Source organism: Phacochoerus africanus, chromosome 8 (assembly GCF_016906955.1).
Source record: "Phacochoerus africanus isolate WHEZ1 chromosome 8, ROS_Pafr_v1, whole genome shotgun sequence".
Lineage (NCBI taxonomy): Eukaryota > Metazoa > Chordata > Mammalia > Artiodactyla > Suidae > Phacochoerus > Phacochoerus africanus.
In genome coordinates this window covers 108,138,183-108,160,169 of record NC_062551.1, presented here as the reverse complement: position 1 = coordinate 108,160,169, position 21,987 = coordinate 108,138,183, and the positions used below count along the sequence as shown (strand labels likewise).

At 41.6% G+C, this 21,987-nt stretch overlaps 1 protein-coding gene across 1 annotated transcript in view; it reads right to left on the bottom strand.

The window, feature by feature from the left end:
• The window catches only part of LAMA3 (laminin subunit alpha 3), a 254,743-nt gene that overhangs the window by 166,246 nt on the left and 66,510 nt on the right, over positions 1-21,987 (bottom strand). Inside the window, exons 7-8 of the mRNA XM_047793935.1 lie at positions 18,893-19,008; positions 14,064-14,182 (exon numbers count right to left, since the gene is read on the bottom strand). Coding sequence (XP_047649891.1) covers positions 14,064-14,182; positions 18,893-19,008 — 235 coding nt within the window. The remainder of the gene's footprint in view (positions 1-14,063; positions 14,183-18,892; positions 19,009-21,987) is intronic.

Genomic DNA, 21,987 nt, shown 5'->3' with positions numbered 1-21,987 from the left:
AAGGAACACCAACCTAGAAACCCCAGGCCCTATTCTGACAATGCCCAGGTCCTAACTCCTCTAAGTAGAATTTTCCAAGCTGCTTTTCAATCTATCTTCAGGTAAATCCCATCTCTCTCTCACTCTCTTTTTCCCTCAATTCCTTGACCACACCTATGACACTGTTACTAGCTCCCACCTCTAGGAAGCTCAGGTCCCAGGAGACTACTGGCAAGTGCACCCATGGCCCATATGCTCCCTGGGAAGCCCACATCTGATATTTCATCCAAAGACCAGAAAACAGGATAAACCTCTATGACCTCTGACTCCCCACCCCTCACCCTGCTCACTCCCCTCTGGCCATGCAGGCCCCTTCCTCCCTCTCAAGGCCCTTTGCCCTGCAGTCTCCTCTGCCGGGAATGCTCTCCCCCAGACAGTGCCTGGCCCACTCTCTGGCTTCTTTCAAGTCTTTATTCAAATGCCACCTCTCAGAGAGGGAGGGAGTGGGATGGATGGGGAATTTGGGGTTAGCAGATGCAAACTATTGCATTTGGAGTGGATAGGCAATGAGATCCTGCTGTATAGCACAGGGAACTATATCTAGTCACTTGTGATGAAGCATGACAGAGGAAAATGCGAGAAAAAGAGTATATATATAGATGACTGGGTCACTTTGCTGCACAGCAGAAATCAACAGAATATTATAAATCAACTATAATAGAAAAAATAATTTTTTTTTTATGGTCACACCTGTGACATATGGAAGTTCCCAGGCTAGGGTCCAATTGGAGCCACAGCTGCCAGTCTACGCCACAACTATAGCAACACCAGATCCAAACCGCATCTGCGACCTACCTACACCACAGCTCACAGCTACGCTGGATCCCCAACCCACTGAGTGAGGCCAGGAATGGAACCCGCATCCTTATGGACACTATGTCAGGTTCTTAACCCACTGAGCCACAGCAGGAAATCCAGAAAAAAATAAAATCTTAAATAAAATAAAATAAAATGTCACATACCCCCAAACCAACACTTAAAACAGTGGATGCAAACTGCTTCCTGGGTGCCTCCAACATTTTGGAGCCACTATTGTCCTTGAGTCTCTATCTGGCCTTGATCCAACCATGACCTTGGTGTCCATGGGTAAGGGGTGTATCTTGCCCTCAGGTGGTGTGGGTCCTAGAGAATATTCAAAACTTGAAAGCAGGAGTTCCTGTTGTGACTCAGTGGTAACGAACCCGACTAGTATCCAGGAGGATGCGGGTTTGATCCCTAGCCTTGCTCAGTGGGTTAAGGATCGGTGTTGCCATGAGCTGTAGTATAGATCACATACATGGCTTGGATCTTATGTTGCTGAGGCTGTGGTGAAGGCCGGCAGCTGCAGCTCTGATTTGGCCCCCAGCCTGGGAACCTCCACGTGCTACAGGTGCAGCCTTATTTTTTAAAAAAATGAAATTAAAAAAAAAAAGAACTTTAGAATCAGTCTGTCAATCTTTATGAAAAATCTGGTGGAGACTGCACTGAATTTATAGCTTGGTTTTAGAGGGAGATGGCATATTTATAATATTGAGTCTGGAAATATTTTATGCCTCTCTCTATAGGTCTTCTTTTATAAACTTAAATAAGGCTTTATAGGTTTGAATACAGTTCCACAGTTAATTTCTTCTGTCTGTTGCCTGTTGGAGTACCTCCAAATTCTTCCAACAATCACAGCTGTACCCTCCTATACAGATCTGTTTCTGTTTTCTATCTGTCCAGAATCTCTTGAAACTGCTCATCTGTGGATGCTACTCTTTCTTAGTTTTTATGCTATTGTGGATTCTGGAAGGAGAGAGTGTTTTGCTTGTTGAATGTCTTTCCTGTCATTTTGTGGGATTTGTTGTAGGAAGGAACACAGCCATATGTACTCTGTCTGTTTCTTGATCCCATCTCTAAGCTTTTTGTGGTGTGTGTGTGTGTGTAAGAGAAAAAACAAAAACAAAAACAGAGTTTGAAAATAGTGAATGAGTTCCCATAGTGGCTCAGCAGAAACAAATCCAAGTAGTATCCATGAGGACGCAGGTTTGATCTCTGGCCTTGCTCAATGGGTCAGGGATCCAGGGTTGCCATGAGCTGCGGTGTGGGTCGAAGACACGGCTCTGATCCCCTGTTGCTGTGGCTGTGGTGTAAGCCGGCAGCTGCAGCTCCGATTCAGTCCCTAGCCGGGGAACTTCCATATGCCACAGGTGCAGCCCTAAAAAAAAAAAAATCATGCCTCCATGGAAAAAGTGAAAGACTCTGGTTTAGTTAACAGGAATAAAGTATCTTCAGGCTTCATCTAAAACAACAGGGAGACTCTTCAACCTTAATCGAGAGCAACATTATTTTACCAAAGAGAAAGAGATCAAGGAGTCGATCCAAAAATGTCGTGCACCCTGCCTTCTTTCATCAGTCTTCCCCCCATATCTTATTACCAAAAATTTCAAATTTCATGGTAAACACCTATAGCCTCTCTACTAGACTCAACAATTTGCTATACTTGCTTTTTCACATAATCATCTATCTACTCATTCTTCTATCCACCCACTAATCCATCTTGTTACATAATTCAAAATAAACTGCAGATATCACTTAGTTTCACTGATCTACTTTAGGATGCATATATTTAACTGGAGTTTAATGTTTGCTTACAGGATTTTTTCTTTTTGGTGTAAAATTTATACACAAGGGCAAAACTCTTAATTGTACCTTCACTGAGGTATAACAAGCGCCTATGTATCTGTGAAACCCAGATCGCTCTCTCTGTTCAGAACAATAGCACCACTCCAGAAAGGGTCCCCATGCCTCTTCCCAGGCAATCCCCAGCTCGGAGAGGCAACCACAGTTCCAATTTTTCCACTATTGATTAGTTTTGCCTGTTCCAGAATATGATCTAAATGTTCTCCATAAGATTATCTTTTGGAAGTCTTCCTTCCCTTGGTACGATGCTATCAGGACTCTTGCATGTCGCTGGACCATCAGCAGGAGGTTGCTCTCTAATGCCCGCTGGTGTCCCACTGTATAAACATGCCAGTCTGTGTTCATCCAGTCTATTATTGATGGACACCTGGGCTATTTCCCATGTGTGGCTAATGTGCATAAAGCTGCTACCAATATAAACACACGGTTTCATTTCTGATGGATAAGTGCCTAAGAGTGGAGTTTGTGAGTCCTGGAGTAGACGTATGTTTAGTTTTATTTTAAAAACTGCCAGGCATTTTCCCAAAGTGGTCGTACCGCTTGTTACTCACACCAAGTGATGCGTGATAGGCTGCTCCACCGCCTCACCAAAATTGAGGGTAAATCACTGTAACTTTCATTTACATTTCTGATGAGTGATGATGCTCAGCCCTTTGTGCTCTGCTTACTGGCCATTCATGCATCCACTTCTGTGTAGTGGCTATTCATGTCTTTTGCATTTGAATTGAGTTATGTATCTTTTTACTATTGACCTGTGGGAGTTCTTTAGCAATCCTGGATACCAACCATTTGCCACATTTATGTTTTGGGGAATATTTTCTCCCCATGAATGGATTGTCTATTCATTTTCTTCCATGTCCTTTGTGAGCAGAAGTTTTAAATTTTTTTTTTTTTTTTTTTTTAGGGCTGCACCCGCAGCATATGGAGGTTCCCAGGCTAGGGGTTGAATCGGAGTTACAGCTGCCAGCCTACACCACAGTCACAGCAATGCAGGATCCTAGCCTCATCTGTAACATATATACACCACAGCTCATGGCAACACCAGATCCTTAACTCACTGGGTTTGGCCAGGGATCAAACCCCCGTCCTCAGGATGCTACTCAGATTCGTTAACTGCTGAGCCACGAGGGGAAATCCAGAAGCTTTTAATTTTGAAGAAGTCTAACTTGTCAACTTTTCATGGTTATTGCTTTCTGTGACCTAAGAAAACTGCTCATTCTTGAATCACAAAGATACATACCTGCATTTTTCTCTAAAGCTTTTAAGTTTTAACTCTACTTTAGGTCTGATCCACATCAATTTAGATTTTGTATGTGATTTGAGGTCATGGGTCAAAGTTCATTTTTCCCATGTAAACATCCAGTTACTCCAGAACCGTTTGTTGAAACAATTTCCTCTTCTCTCTCCACCCTCTGCCATAGAATTGCTGTGGTACTTTTTTTTTCTTTTTTTTCTTTTTTTTGTCTTTTTGCTTTTCTAGGGCCACTCCCGCAGCATATGGAGGATCCCAGGCTAGGGGTGGAATCGGAGCTGTAGCCACCGGCCTACGCCAGAGCCACAGCAACTCGGGATCCGAGCCGCGTCTGCGACCTACACCACAGCTCACGGCAACACCGGATCCTTAACCCACTGAGTGAGGCCAGGGATTGAACCCACAAACTCATGGTTTCTAGTCAGATTCATTCATGCTGTGGTACTTTCACCAAAAATAAAATATCCAGAGTTCCCATCATGGCTCAGTGGTTAACGAATCCGACTAGTATCCATGAGGACATGGGTTGGATCCCTGGCCTTGCTCAGTGGGTTAAGGATCTGACTTTGCCATGAGCTGTGGTGTAGGTCACAGACCAGCTTGGATCCCGTGTTGCTGTGGCTCTGGTGTAGGCCCAAGGCTACAGTTCCAATTTGCCCCCTAGCCTGGGAACCTCCATATGCCGCGGGAGCGTCCCAAGAAATGGTAAAAAGACAAAAAAAAAAAAAAAAAGCCCACATTGACTCTTCAGAGCAATTTGGGGAGAACTGATATCTTAATAATATGGAGTCTTCCAATCCACAAATATGTTACATCTTTATATTTATTAAGTCTTTCTAAATTTCTCTCAGCAAAGATTTTTAGCTTTAATATCAAGGCCTTACATGTCTTTTGTTAAACGTAATCCTAAGCATTTTATGTTTTTTGACACTTTTTAAATTGAACTTTAATTTCATTTTCCTATTGTTTGCTACTGGTATATATAAATACAGTTAGTTTTTACATATGATTATTACATCCTGAAATATGACTACATTCAATTATTAGCTCTAGGAATTGTTTTGTATATTCCTTAGGCTTTTTTACATAAACAACCGTGTCATCTACAAACACTACTTTTTCTTTTCCAATCTTAATAACTTTTATTTCTTCCTCTTGTTTTATGCACCAGTTAGGACCTCCAGGGCATGGTTTAACAGAAGTGGTGAAAAGCAAGCATCCTTCCTTGCTCCCAATCTTTAGAAGGAAAGAGTTCAATATTTCATCACAAATGTGATATCAGTTGCAGGGTTTTCATAAATACCCTTTGTCAGATTGCAGACAGTCTAGTGCTTCTGCAACTTGAATGTGCATGCAAACCACCTGAGGGGCTTGTAATGCGTAGCAGAAGATCCCAGGATCTTTCACTTACGCATGAAACCCTGGGACTTGTAACAAAGCCATGACTTAACATTGACTTGTATTTTAATTAACTGTGAGGACAGATAACATAAAATTGATGGAACGAGAATGGTGGGTCTCTCTAAGGGTTTGTAGCCTTGGTTCCATATAAATGGGCATTTCATGTAAAGAGTGCCTCCTTAATGGCAACATTAACAAAATACCACTCTAAAAGCACACAAGACAGAGTGACAATATAGACCAAACTCATGAACATTTTATATAATTCTTTTTTTTTTTTTGGCTTTTTTAGTGCCACCCCTGCAGCATATGGAATTTCTCAGGCCAGGGCTCCAATCAGAGCTGTGGCTGCCAGCCTACACCATAGCCACAGCAATGCCAGATCTAAGCCATATCTGTGATCTATACCACAGCTCACAGCAACACTAGAGCATTAACCCACTGAGCAGGGCCAGGGATTGAACCCACATCCTCATGGATACTAGTAGGGTTGGTTACTGCTGAGCCACAGTGGGAACTTTCATGTAATTCTTAATGACTATCTCAAGGCAGATATGCATGTACCTTCCTCTGCCATACCTCCTCTTAGCTAAATTCCAGTGAACCCAATCATCCTACAAAGGGAAGAAAAAAATCAGTGTTTCCTGTTTGGTGTCAATAGCAGACATCATTAGCTGATCATGATGCACTTCCTCCCTGAGTCTATGTTCAGAATCCATTTGAAAATAGGATTTAGCATCAGCACTGAAGTTTGATTTGCCCTCCTATCTTACAGCCTTTCTACTATAAGACAATAGCAGTCAGGATGACAACCAGAAATTCTTCCCTCCAGTTAGGCAAAGACCTAAATGAACAACCTAATCAACAGAGTTCAGGCAAATGTGCCTGAGTCCATTTTCCCTACAATCTCTAAATTACATCCAGTTAACCAGACTTTTTGTGTACCATAGGAAGAAATGGTGTCAGAACATCCTTTCGATTGCAAGTCACTTTCCTGACATCTTTTTAGAGCAGGGCTTACTGAATGTTCATTTCCTATGATGACACACTCACTTTGATTTAAATAGTGCCTCATACAACTTAACTCGACAGCAAAAAAACCCAACAACGCAATTGAAAAATGGCCAAAAGACCTGAATAGATATTTCTCCAAAGAGATATACAGGTGGCCAATAAGCACATGAAAAAATGCTCAACATCACTAATTATTAGAGCAATGAAAAACAAAACAACAATGAGGTACCACCTCACACTGGTCAGAATGACCCTCATTAATAATTCTACAAACAACAAATGCTGGAGAGGGTGTGCAAAAAAGGGAACTCTCCTACATTTTTGGTGGGAATGTAAATTGGTACAACCACTATGGAAAACAGAATAGAGGTACCTCAGAAAACCAAATATAGAACTACCATATGACCCAGCAATACCACCCGTAGGCATACATCCAGACAAGACTTTCACTGAAAAAAAATACATGCACAAGTATGTTCACTGCAGCACTATTCACAAAAGCCAAGACATGGGAACAACCTAAATTAAATGTCCATTGACAGATGAATGGATTAAGAAGACATGGTATAGGAGATGGGATTAAGATGGCAGAATAGAAGGACTGGAGCTCAACTTCTCTCCTAAAAACAACAAAATTTACAACCAAATGCTGAGCATCTTCAACCAAATGGACCAGAAACTTTCAAAAAGATATCCTACTCCAGAAGACAAAGAGGAGGCCAAATCAAGAGGTAGGAGGGGTTATCATGTGATATAAGCAACCCCATACCTCCTGGGTGGGAAGCCCCACAGACTGGAACGTAACTGCTTCACAGAGACTTACCTACGGGAGTGAGAGTTCCAAGACCCACATCAAACTCCCAAGTGTGGGGATCTGGCACTGGGAGAAAGAGCCCCTGGAGCATCTGGTATTGAAGGCCAGTGCAGCTTGTGCACAAGAGCTCCACGGGACTGTGAGAAACAGAGACCCCGTTCTTAAAAGGCGCACACAGACTTTCACGTACACTGGGTCCGAGAGCAAAGCAAAGTCTCCATGGGAATCTGGGTCTAACCTGACTGCAATTCTTGGAGGACATCCTGGGAAAACAGGGGTGAATGTGGCTTGTTGTGAGAGAAGGACATTGAAGGCAAAGCTCTCGGGAATATTCAGCAGTGTGCCTTTCTCTGGAGGTGGCCATTTTGGGAAAATATGGCCCCACCCATCAGCACTGAGAAGCCCCGGGCCAAACAACAATCCAGGTGGGGTCAGAGCCATGCCCATGAGTAAACAGGCTGCCTAAAGACCCCCAGGCACACAGCCAGCTCTAATCACCCCCAGAGACAAAGCCCCACCCACTAGAGGGATAGGAATCAGCCTCACCTACCAGTGGACAGGCATCAGTCCCTCCCATCAGGAAGCCTACAGCAAGCCCCCATACCAACTTCAGCCACAGGGGGGAAGACACCAGAAGTAAGAGAGGCTACAACTCTATTATCTATAAAAAGGTCACCACACCAAAAACCTATAAAAATGAAAAGACAGAGAACTATAACTCAGATGAGGGAGAAAGGAAAAACCCCAGAAAATCAGCTAAGTGATCAGGAAATTCTCAGCCTCCAGGAAAAAGACTGATGCTCAAGATGATGCAAAGATGGAAGTAAACTGGAGGCAAAGATGGATAATTTACAGGAAACACTGAGCAAAGAGATACAAGATATAACACTTAAACAAGAAGAGATGCAAAAATACAATAACTGAAATAAAAAATTCATTAGAAGCAGCCAACAGCAGAATACAGGAGGCAGAAGAACAAATAAGAGAGGTGGAGGACAGATTAGTGGAAATCACAGATGTGGAACAGAAAAGAGAAAAAAGATTGAAAATAAATGAAGTTCTCAGAGAACTCTGGGACGTTAAATGTACCAACATCTGCATTATATGGGTGCCAGAAGGATGGAGAGAGAGAAAGGGACAGAAAAAATATTTGAAAAGATAATAGCCACAAGCTTTCCTAACATGGGAAAGGAAGCACTCGCTCAAATCCAGGAAGCACAATGAGTACCATATAAAATAAACCCAAGGAGGAATACCCTGAGACACATATGAATCAAACTGACCAAAATTAAAGACAAAGAGAAAATCTTGAAAGAAGCTAGGGAAAAGAAACAAATAATATACAAGGGAACCCCGATAAGGTTATCAGCAGATTTTTCAGCAGAAACTCTGCAGGCCAGAAGGGAGTAGCATGATATACTTAACGTGATGAAAGGAAAAAACCTCCAACCAAGATTACTTGACCCAGCAAGGCTCTCATTCAGATTTGAAGGAGAAATCAAAAGCTTCACAATAGGCAAAAGCTAAGAGAATTCAGCTTTACGACAAATACTAAAGGAATTCTCTAGACAGAAAAGAAAAGGCAACAACCAGAAACAAAAATACCACAAATGACAAGGCTCAGCAATAAAGGTATCTATACAGTAAAGAAATGAAATCATCCATGCACAATTATGCCACCAAAATCAGAAATTGTGAGAAGAGGAGGGTACAAATGCAGGACACTTGGAGATGAACTTGCAATTAAGAGACCAACAACTTAAAACAATCTCATATATATTAGAATCTTATATCAAAACTTCAGAATAATTGCAAACCAAAAATCTACAATTGATACACAAATAGGAAAAATCAACTCAAATACAACACTAAAAATAGTCATCAAACCACAAGAGGAGAGAACAAGAGAAGAAGGGAAGAAAAAAGAGCAACAAAAACAAATCCAAAGCAATTAATAAAATGGCAATAAGAACATACATACCAATAATTACCTTACATGTTAATGGACTAAACACCCCAACCAAAAGACATAGACTGGCCAAATGGATACAAAAACAAGACTCATATATATGCTATCTTCAAGAGACCCACTTCACTTCTAGGGATACAAACAAATTGAAAGTGAGAGCATGGAAGAAAATATTCCATGCAAACAGGGATCAAAAGAAAGCTGGAGTAGCAATACTCATATCAGACAAAATAGACTTTAAAATGAAGAATATTTTAAGGGACAAGGAAGGTCACTACATAATGATCAAAGGATCAATCCAAGAAGAAGATATAGCAATTTTAAATATCTACACACCCAACATAGGTTCACCATAATATATGGCAACTGCTAACAACCTTAAAAGGACAAATCAACAACAACACAATAATAGTGGGGGATGTTAACACCCCACTTACAGCAATGGACAGATCATCTAGATAGAAAATCAACAAGGAAACACAGGCTCTGAATGAAGCATTAGACCAGATGGACTTAATAGATATTTATAGGACATTCCATCCAAAAGCAACAGAATACACATTCTTCTCAAGTGCACATGGAACATTCTCTAAGACTGATCACATCCTGGGCTGCAAATCAAACCTCACTAACTTTAAGAAAATTGAAATCATTATCAAGCATCTTTTTCGTCTACAATGCTATACAACTGGACATCAACAACAAGGAAAAAACTGCAAAAAACACAAACACATGGAAACTAAACAACATGCTACTAAACAACCAATAGATCACTGAAGAAATCAAAGAGGAAATTTAAAAATACCTAGAAGCAAATGACAACAAAGACACAACACTCCAAAACCTATGGGATGCAGCAAAAGCCATTCAAAGAGGAAAGTTTATAGCAATACAAGCCCACCTCAGGAAACAAGAAAAAGCTCAAATAGGAGTTCCTGTCATGGCGCAGTGGTTAACGAATCTGACTAGGAACCATGAGGTTGCGGGTTCGGTCCCTGCCCTTGCTCAGTGGGTTAACAATCCGGCGTTGCCACAAGCTATGGTGTAGGTTGCAGATGTGGCTTGGATACCGAGTTGCTGTGGCTCTGGCGTAGGCTGGTAGCTACAGCTCGGATTAGACCCCTAGCCTGGGAAACTCCACATGCCACGTGAGCAGCCCAAGAAATGGCAAAAAGACCAAAAAATAAAAATTAAAAAAAAAAGAAAGAAAACTGTGATCCTATATTTAAAAAAAAAAGAAAAAGCTCAAATAAACAAGCTAACTTTATATCTAAAGCATCTTGAGAAAGAAGAACAGACAAGACCTTAAGTTAGTAGAAGGAAAGAAATCATAAAGATCAGAGCAGAAATCAATGAAATTGAAACAAAGAAAACCATAGAAAAGATCAATGAAACGAAAAGCTGGTTCTTTGAAAAGATCAACAAAATTGATAAACCCTTAGCCAGACTCACCATGAAAAAAAGAGAGGGGACTCAAATCAATAAAATTAGAAGTGAAAAAGGAGAAGTAACAACAGATATCACAGAAATACAAATGATCATAAGAGACTACTATATGCAACTATACGCCAATAAAACGGAAAACCTAGAAGAAATGGACAAATTCTTAGAAAGGCACAATCTTCCAAGACTAAACCAAGATGAAACAGAAAAGATGAATGGACCAATCACAAGTGCTGAAATTGAAACTCCGATTAAAAAACTTCCAACAAACAAAAGTCCAGGACCAGATGGCTTCACAGGCGAATTCTATCAAACATTTAGAGAAGAGTTAACACATCTCCTTCTGGAACTATTTCCAAAAAATTGCAGAAGAAGGGATACTCCCAAACTCATTTAATGAGGCCACCATCACTCTGATACCAAAACCAGACAAAGATACCACAAAAAAAGAAAACTACAGGCCTATTTCACTGATGAACATAGATGCAAAAATCCTCAACAAAATACTAGCAAACTGCATCCAACAATATATTAAAAGGAATGTACGTCACGATCAAGTGGGATTTATCCCAGGGATGCAAGGGTTCTTCAATATCCGCAAATCCATCAGTGTGATACACCACATTAACAAACTGAAGAATAAAAACCATATGATCCTCTCAATAGATGCAGAAAAAGCCTTTGACAAAATCCAACACCTATTTCTGATAAAAACCCTTCAGAAAGTGGACATAATGGGAACCTACCTCAACATAATAAAGGCCATATATGACAAACCCACAGCGAACACCATTCTCAATGGTGAAAAGCTGCAAGAATTCCCACTGAGATCAGGAACAAGACAAGGATGTCTGCTCTCACCACTACTCTTCAACATAGTTTTGGAAGTCCTAGCCACAGTAATCAGAGAAGTAAAAGAAATAAAAGGAATCCAAATTGGAAAGGAAGAAGTAAAACTATCCCTATTTGTAGATGACATGATACTATACCTAGAGAATCCTAAAGACTCTGCCAGAAATCTGTTAGAGCTCATCAGTGAATTTGGCAAAGTTGCAGGATGCAAAATTAATACACAGAAAATCAATAGCATTTCTATATACTAACAATGAAAGATCATAAGGAGAAATTAGGGAAGCAATCCCATTTACCCTCACATCCAAAAGAATAAAATACCTAGGAGTAAATCTACCTAAAGAGACAAAAGACCTGTACTCTGAAAACTATAAGACACTGATGAAAGAAATCAAATTCAACACAAATAGATGGAAAGACATACCATGCTCTTGGATTGGAAGAGTCAATATTATCAAAATGACTATACCACTCAAGGCCATCTACAGATTCAATGCAATCCCTATCAAATTACAAAGGACATTCTTCACAGAACTCAAACAAAATATTTTAAAGTTTGTTTGGAAGCACAAAAGACCCAGAATAGCCAAAGACACCCTGAAAAGGAAAAAATGGAGCTGGAGGAATCAGGCTCCCTCACTTCAGACTATACTACAAAGCAACAGTCATCAAAACCATATGGTACTGGCACAAAGACAGAAATATAGGTCAGTGGAACAGGATAGAAAGCCCAGAATTAAACCCACGCACCTACAGCCAACTAATCTCTGACAAAGGAGGCAAGAATATACAATGAAGAAAAAACAGCCTGTTCAATAAACGGTGCTGGGAAAACTGGGCAGCCACATGGAAAAGAATGAAATTACAACACTCCCTAACACCATACACAAAAATAAACCCAAAATTTATTAAAGACCTAGATATAAGACCAGACACTACAAAAGTCTTAGAGGAAAACAGGCCAAACACTCTCCTAACATAAATGACAGCAACATCTTCTCAGATCCACCTCTTAGAGTAATGACAGTAAAAACAAACATGAACAAATGGGGCTTAATTAAACTTAAAAGTTTCTGCACAGTGAAGGAAATCCTAAGCAAAATGAAAAGACAACCCACAGAATGGGAGAAAATCTTTGCAAATGAATCAACTGACAAGGGATTAATCTCTAAAATTTATAAACACCTCCTACTGCTCAATACCAAAAAAAACAAACAACTCCATCAAAAAATGGGCAGAAGATCTAAACAGACAATTCTCCAAAGACATACAGATGGCCAAAAAACACATGAAAAGATGTGAAACATCACTCATTATTAGAGAAATGCAAATCGTAAATCAAAAACACTATGAGGTACCACCTTACACTAGCCAGAATGGCCATCATCAAAAAGTCGACAAACAATAAGTGCTGGAGAGGGTGTAGAGAAAAAAGAACCATATTACACGGTTGGTGAGATTGTAAATTGGTGCAACCACTTTGGAAAACAGTACAGAGATTCCTTAGAAAACTAAAAATAGAACCACCATTTGATCCAGCAATCCCAATCCTGGGCATCTATCCAGAGAAAACCATGACTTGAAAAGATACATGTACTCCAATGTTCATTGCAGCACTATTTGCAATAGCTAAGACATGGAAACAACCTAAATGTCCACCGATAGACGATTGGATCCAGAAGATGTGGTACATATATACAATGGAATACTACCCAGCCATTAAAAAGGACACAATGGAATATTACTCAGCCATTAAAAGGAACGAAATAAGGACATTTTTATCAACATGGATGGACCTAGAAATTATCATGCTAAGTGAAGTCAGTCAGACAATGAGACACCAACATCAAATGCTATCACTAACATGTGGAATCTGAAGAAAGGACACAATGAACTTCTTTGCAGAACAGACACTGACTTTGAAAAACTTATGGTTTCCAAAGGAGACAGTTCGGGGGTGGGGGAATGCACTGGGGTTGTGGGATGGAAATGCTATAAAATTGGATTGTGATAATCATTGTACAACTATAAATGTAATAAATTCATTGAGTAATTAAAAAAAAGATGTGGTATATATACACGATGGAATACTACTAAGCCATAAAAAAGAACAAAATAATGCCATTTGCAGCAATGTGGATGGAACTAGAGACTCATACTAAGTGAAGTAAGTCAGAAAGAGAAAGACAAATACCATATGATATTACTTATATCTGTAATCCAATATACAGCACAAATGAACCTTTCCACAGAAAATAAACTCATGGACTTGGAGAACAGACTTGTGGTTACCAAGGGAGAGGGGGAGGGAGTGGGATGGACTGAGAGTCTGGTGTAAATACATGCAAACTATTGCATTTCGCATAGACAGGAAATGAGATCCTGCTGTATAGCACTGGCAACATCTAGTCACTTGGGATGGAACATGATGGAGGATAATGTGAGAAAAAGAATATATATATATATACACACACACATATATGTATGACTGGGTCACTTTACTGCACAGTAGAAATTGACAGAATACTGTAAATCAACTAAATAGAAGAAAGAATCTTCAAAAAAGAAAAAAGAACCCTAAATAAAAATTTTTAAAAAGACAAAAAATTGTGCCTCACCTGACAATTAATGCAGACCCCTCCACCTGCATAGATGCCTTGAATGTTCAAGCTTGCCTGCTGCCTCTCAACATCTGGATCATAGTAACAATCGATGGCATGGCCATGGCAGTTGCAGGCTAAGAAAAGAGCATTCTCAGTTAGTGTTCCATCATGACTCTGAGATCCTTTGTAAATTCCCCCAGAGAGTATTCCGTCTCAATGAGCTACAATCAAGTCTATTCTAGAACACCAAGGATACCCCCACAGGAAAATTTTAGGGCTTTTTACACCAAGGCCAGCCTATAGTCATATGCCATTTATACCTTCTTTCATTTGATATTAAGTGGAAATGGTTCTGCTTTTTAAAAAATTAAGAAATATGCTAAAAAATTCGGATAAGTCAAAATCAAGCTTCATGCACAAAGACAGTATTACTATTACTTTTACTACCAAGAGTAACTGAGTTCTTGGTACATTTTGAAAAGCATTTTACGCGTATGATCTCATTTCATCTGAACAATAACTTTCTAAGGGGGGTACTATTATATGCACAGACCAGATGGGGAGGCTGAGGCAAAGAGTTTGTAAGTAAGAGAGGCAGAAAAGAATCCTGACATGTCTTTCTGTGACTGCAAAACCTACTCTCCCAGTCAATACTCTAATCCTTTCATCTCATCACCATCTATAATAGCGATAAATTGGAAACAATCTCAACATCTAAGCATAGGGAAAATGGCTAAGTAAACAACAGTATACTTGCTTGACTGTCAGTGTTATGACGTCAAGGACTGCTAGTGTTTTGTTTGTAACAGAGCATAGTCCCTGGCACAAAGTATGTACTTGGCAAACACTTATTTTTTTTTTTCAGTCTTTTTGCTATTTCTTGGGCCGCTCCCATGGCATATGGAGGTTCCCAGGCTAGGGGTTGAATCGGAGTTATAGCCACCGGCCTATGCCACAGCCACAGCCACAGCAACGCTGGATCCGAGCCACGTCTGCAACCTACACCACAGCTCACAGCAACGCCGGATCCTTAACCCACTGAGCAAGGGCAGGGACAGAACCCGCAACCTCATGGTTCCCAGACGGATTCGTTAACCACTGCGCCACAATGGGAACTCCTCCACTCAGCAAACACTTTTTAGACACACTTGCATCCAGAGAAGGACAATACTGTGTGCCATCAAAAAGGATATCAATGGGAGTTGCGGTTGTCACTCAGTAGTAGCAAACCCGACTAGTATCCATGAGGATGCAGGTTCAATCTCTGGCCTCACTCAGTGGATTAAAGGATCCAGCATTGCTGTGAGCTGTGGTGTAGGTTACAGACGAGGCTGGGATCCCAAGTTGCTGTGGCTGTGGCGTAGTTGGGTGTATACAACTCCAATTCAACTCTTAGCCTGGTAACTACCATGTGCCAAGGATATGGCCCTAAAAATACAATAAATAAATAAATAAATAACAAAGAGTTTTTAATAATATGGGAAAATATTTTAAAATATCGAGTGAAAAAAATGTGTATATAAAACTGTATAAATAATATCTCTGGAGTATTTAGACAATCTTTTTTATTATTATTATTGGTCTTTTTAGAGCCACACCAGCAGCATATGGAGGCTCCCAGAGTAGGGGTCAAATCAGAGCTGCAGCTGCTGGCCTACGCCACAGCCACAGCAACACCAGATCCGAGACACATCTGTGGCTACCACAGCTCACAGCAATGTTGGATCCTTAACCCACTGAGCGAGGCCAGGGATCGAATGTGTGTCCTCATGGATGTTAATCAGGTTCGTTTCCATTAAGCCACAACAGGAACTCCTCTCTGGAGTATTTAAAGCATACATTAAAAAAAAAAACAACCACTAAAATACTTAAAATATTAATAGTGGTTCTCTTTGGGTAGTAAAATTATTAATGATTTTACTCTTTAAAAAATAATTTCCATCTTATCCTACAAGTAATGCGTGACACTTCCAAAATTAGAATATATTAATTTAAGCCCCACTTAGGATTTTCACCATTGCCAAAATGAAAAGGATCTAACATGAGTAACATTCTCATTCTCTCTTAGGCCAAATATATATTCACCACAGCCCACCTGGATCGAATTTTCCAAGTCTTTCTAGGAATTTGCATAGCCTTTTTAAAACTTAAAAATTTTTTATTTATTATTTTTTCTTTTTAGTGCCTCATCTGCGGCATATGGAAGTTCCCAGGCTAGGGGTCAAATCAGAGCTGCAGCAACCAGCATATGCCACGGCCATGGGCAACACCAGATCTGAGCCACATGTGTGCACCCACACCACAGCTTGCAGCAATGCTGGATCCTTAACCCACTGAGCGAGCCAGGGATTGAACCTGAATCCTCACAGACCCTGTGTTGGGTTCTTAACCCACTGAGCCACAACAGGAACTCCCAGGAAATTGGATGTTTTGATTAAGTCCCCAGATAAACATACAGGGGAAGACAACTGAGTTAGAATTCCAAGTTACCCTGTTTTTAACAAGCTGAGCCTTTTTTTATTTTCTTTTTTTTTTGTCTTTTTGCTATTTCTTTGGGCCGCTTCCGTGGCATATGGAGGTTCCCAGGCTAGGGGTCGAATCGGAGCTGTAGCCACCGGCCTACGCCAGAGCCACAGCAACGCAGGATCCAGGATCCGAGCCGAGTCTGCGACCTACACCACAGCTCACGGCAACGCCAGATTGTTAACCCACTGAGCAAGGGCAGGGATGGAATCCCCAACCTCATGGTTCCTAGTCGGATTCGTTAACCACTGCGCCACGACGGGAACTCCCCCTTTTTTATTTTCATTTCCTCAGTGGTGCCTTGATTTTTTTTTTTAATTCTAAGCATTTATATTTACTACATAGGTTATTTTTTAAGAAGTCTTTATTTTGAATTGCAGTAACTCAAATAGAATCTAGAAAGCATCTAACAAGTATCTTAACAGGTCTGATTTCCATATACTATTTGTAATTTTTTAACCATCTTGGCAAGTATATAAAGGTTAAAAACTTATGAAAGGAAATGATTTAAAATTGGTCATATTTGTTGGAATAAAGCATATCATGCACTAAGGGGTCCCATTAGCCTGGAAAACTAACAACACAGCCAATATCAGGGTTCACATGATGATAATTATTCAATCAAGTTATCCTAAACCAATACCTGAAAGCACTGGAAGAAACGGGAACCCTGGTTATGACTTTTCCATCTTGCAGGCCTATTATCCAGGAGTGAGGAAAAGGGAATTCACTGAGAGGGAACCTGTTAGCTACGACTGTAAAGTAAGAATGGCAATTCAGGCAGCACTCTGGACCGAGAGATCACCTGAGCGTTGACCATGGGTCAGCATCTCTCAAAGCACTGTGGGAACTCCTCACCAAAAAGGCATTTTAAGTAATCTCGCCAAAAAGCATTTTAAGTAATCTTGTAGGTCACAGAGATCATCGGTCTTACCCCTTAAGAGTTACAAGGACTGGAGTTCCCATCGTGGATAAGTGGTTAACGAATCCGACTAGGAACCATGAGGTTGCAGGTTCGGTCCCTGCCCTTGCTCAGTGGGTTAAGGATCCGGCGTTGCTGTGAGCTGTGGTGTAGGTTGCAGACATGGCTCGGATCCCTCGTTGCTGTGGCTCTGGTGTAGGCCAGTGGCTACAGCTCTGATTTGACCCCTAGCCTGGGAACCTCCATATGCCACGGGAGCGGCCCAAGAAATAGCAAAAAAAAAAAAAAAAAAAAAAAAGACAAAAAAAAGTTACAAGGACTAATTGGCAGAAGAGTCTCAAGTACAGATTCTTCCTTACCCATCTAGCTCAACAAACCTGGATCCAAACACCTTTTGGTCATTTCAAAAAGGCAACTCCATCTTCAAAGGCTAAGAATTTTGAGAAAAAATAGGCCATCGTCTCCAAAGCCAGTAACTAAAAGTTACAAAAATGTTTCTGGCCACTGGGATAAATGTGTGGCTTTCTAAAAAGACAAGTTTAAAAGAAAATCTTCAATTGGATGTCACAGGGCTTGTTTGTTAAAATTACTGTTTTCTTACATTATATTGTGCCCATAATTAAAAGCAGATGCTCTTCCTTTTTCCTTCCTCCTCTGGTCCCCTCTATCCTGCACCCCTCACTTCTATTTCCTCAGTGCTTCCAGCTCTCTGTTTAGACGTCAATCTCATCACCTCTCTGGATCTCGGTCCTTAAAATAATTAGGCTTCTGATCCACGATCACGACTTAAGAAATAAGGATTTAAAATTTAATAGTGGCCGCATCCCATTTTAGACTGCTAGGAAGAGAGGCCAACACGTCAAAGCACTCAGTTCAAACCTTGCATGTAGCGAACGCTTAATACATATTAATGATCATTATTTTTGTTCATATCTATATATACACATACATATATGGAGATATATATATATATATATATATATCCAAATGTAGAGTGAGGCAATTTTACCTCCACTCTGTGAGTTACTGGGGTTTTTTTGTTTGCTTGTTTTTTTCTTTTTACGGTGCACCTGCATCATATGGAAGTTTCTAGGCTAGGGGTTGAATTGGAGCTCCAAACTGCCAGCCTCACTACAGCCGAAGCAACAATGGATCTGAGCCACATCTGGGACCCACACTGCAGCTTGCAGCAACTCCACATCCTTAACCCACTGAGCGAGGCCAGGGATCAAACCCACATCCCATCCTGTGAGTTATTCACTGCAATGGGGAGTTCTGAGTCCCTAAGACAGACAGGATCAGGAGCATGGGGGAAACACCTGGTCAGTCCTTCGGCAGATGGAGGGGAGGGGATCGTGGGTGGGGCTTCACTTCCCAGCACCCTGCCCCCAGTGCTCACCTTCGCAGGCACTGCTCTCCTCCCACGTGGCAGGCTGCCAGCGCCTCTGATTGTACCCTGCACAACAGCGATCACACGTCTCCCCACAGGTGTGGTGCTGGCATTCACACCGAAACCTGGGCATGGGGTGAAGCACATCTCAGTTATTGAAAAGCTGGGGGGGGGGGTTAATTTATATTTTTATTTATTTATTTATTTTACTTTTCTGTCTTTTTGTCCTTTTTAGGTCCACACCCGTGGCATATGGAGGTTCCCAGACTAGGGGTCTAATCAGAGCTGTAGCCACCAGCCTAAACCAGAGCTACTGCAATGCCAGATCCGAGCCGCATCTGCAACCTACACCACAGCTCACGGAATGCCGGATCCTTAACCCACTGAGAAAGGCCAGGGGTCGAACCCGAAACCTCTGCACCATGATGGGAACTCCTGTTTTTTTTTTTGTTTGTTTGTTTGTTTGTTTTTAATTGCAGTATAAGATCAGTTGCTCCTGTGTGAAAACTGAGTCATCAGGGTCACCCACAGTATCAATGGCTAATTATAAGAACAAAGCACTTTGCATATGTTATTCCAAGCCCTCCCCACCCTGCTTATTTTCTCCATTTTACAGATGGTGACACTACGATCCAGAGATATTTAAACATTTGCCAAAGGTCAGGAGATGATAAGTGGAGAGCCAGGTTTCCACCCAAGATTGTCTGACTCCAAAGTCCCAGCTCTTCCTTCTCTACCACCTTATGCTACTGATACAATTAACGCAAAAGCAATCAAGGGCTGAGTGTTCTGAAACGTACTGAGTATCCATCTTCACAAAGAGCTGCAGAAGTCCTACGAAAAGCATCTCCTCAAGCTTCTTACTCTCAACCTGGGGTCTGGCTCAGAGACTGACCGAATTCAAGAGACAGTTACTGGAGGAGTTCCCGTCGCAGCTCAGCGAAAACAAAACTGAGTAGGATCCATGAGGATGCAGGTTCGATCCCCAGAATTGCTCAGTGGGATCTGGCATTGCCGTGAGTTGTGGTGTAGGTCACAGATGCGGCTCAGATCTGGCATTGCTGTGGCTGTTGGCGTAGGCCGGTGGCTACAGCTCCAATTTGACCCCTAGCCTGGGAACCTCCATATGCCATGGATGTGGCCCTAAAAAAAAAGGTACACACACACACAAGAGAGACAGTTACTAGTAAGATCTCAGAGGACCCTGCTCCACAAACAGCTCCATCATAGGACCCAACACTCAGATCACTCAGCAAGACAATGGGGTAAAAACCTAAAAATCTACATTCAAAGAATATACACCTGACTTAAAACTTGTCCAAGTTTAAGTGAAAGAGTTGTAGCCATGACATTCGATTAGAACTCCGAGCTTCCATTTATCTGTGCTAGAAAGAAGAGTCAAAACAGAGTCTAAGAAGACGCTCGGCTGGGCCTGTGGAGACGCCCTCAACTCTTCTGGGGGAGGTGAGAAGGCACATATTCAGTTACATTCCCAGAGATGGTGTCAATCCCTCTCCCAAGGCAGCTGCCTGTTAAAGCAAATGGACTAGACTTAAGTGGCGGCACAGAACAGCTGGAATCCAAACGGGCTTTGGTCAGAGATGCCATTTCAGCCCATGGCCCATGGGGTCTTTGGATAAACTAAACTGAGAGAATATTTAGGGAAAATTGCTTGAAAAACATCAGACTACTCTTTTTTTTTGCGGGGGCAGGGGGAGTTCTATTATAGAGTCCAGTGACTCCTATAGGATATTAATATAGAGCTTGGCAATATTAGGGATTATTGCTGGTCAGGGAAAAGGGCTCCAGAGAGCTGGAAGCTTGTCTGAAGCATACGGTCACCCCCACATAACTGCTTTTTCTGACTCTCTCTCAGCCCAGGCTGATGGTTGATACAGAAAACTCATCTTGGCATCTGTTGTAAGGATTTTATTGAAGATGTTGTTGACTCGAGATTCCTCTCCATGACAACTCCTCCATTCACCTCCAGGGAGATTTCTCATTTGGTCCTGGTATCAACAGTCATCTTCTCCTATGCAACTGATTACTTTTTGGATGCTGAGCATAGTCCGCTACGAAACCGAGCAGGTTTCCCATTTTGAATTGACTGCTAGGAAGCTCAGAATTAAATATGTGATCCATCCATGCGTCTATGCTTCAAAGTCTGCATGGTACCCAGGCTTGATTAAAGTCCTCTTCAGCCTCATCACAGGTTCTGCTTGATTTCTCACTGTCCAGCATTGGCTCCCTCCGTAAGTCACTGAATCCCCTTCAACATAAGACTTTTCCCTCTTCATGGAAAGGCCTCCATGAATCATTCAAGCAGGTTTGTCTGCTGGGCAGAAGCAAACCAGCAGGCAGAGGGAGGCCAGGCAGTTGGGCTGGTATAAACCAGTGGTAAAGTGAGCCATTCACTGGGGCCTGGGGAGGTAGCCTCTCCACTCACAGACACTGGGATCTATGAACTGCTCAGTATGGAACCTCTCTAGGTCTTCCAAGGTCACAGGCTTCCAAAGTTCTTCCAAATGCAAGCTCAGCCCTTCTCTGATAAGTCTCCTCTCCCACAGGGCACCACTTTCTCTCAGGCTCGGGCACCTAGTGACCTCCTTTTCCTCCTCTCTCTGCAGCTCAGGACTTCTCCGACCCAGCTTCTACTTCCTTAGGGCCCTACCCTTCAGAAGGTGACGTGGCAGTGCCTGTTTAGTGATTAATAAGCAAGTCCTTGCTGATTAAGGGCTAGTCAGTTGATGGGTTCACATTGCTATCTCAGAGGGCACCCCCTGCTCCCAGCATCTGGGATTGTTGCTGGGCAGGGAAAAGGGCTCCACGAACTTACCCCAAAAATTGGAAGCTGGCATCTCTGCCTGAACTTGATGCTAGGCCTTCTGATGCACAAACTTGAATCTGACTAATGGTAAAATATACCCCTGGTAAATGGTGCTCACAGGGGACTGTAGATTTTAAATAAAACACTGAGACAATTATTTCTTATCTAGCATCTGATCATCTCCAGCCCTTCAAAGTAGCCTTCTCTAGGTGATAACATGAGTGTAGAAAATTGCCAAACTGGAGTTCCCGTCATGGCGCAGTGGTTAACGAATCCG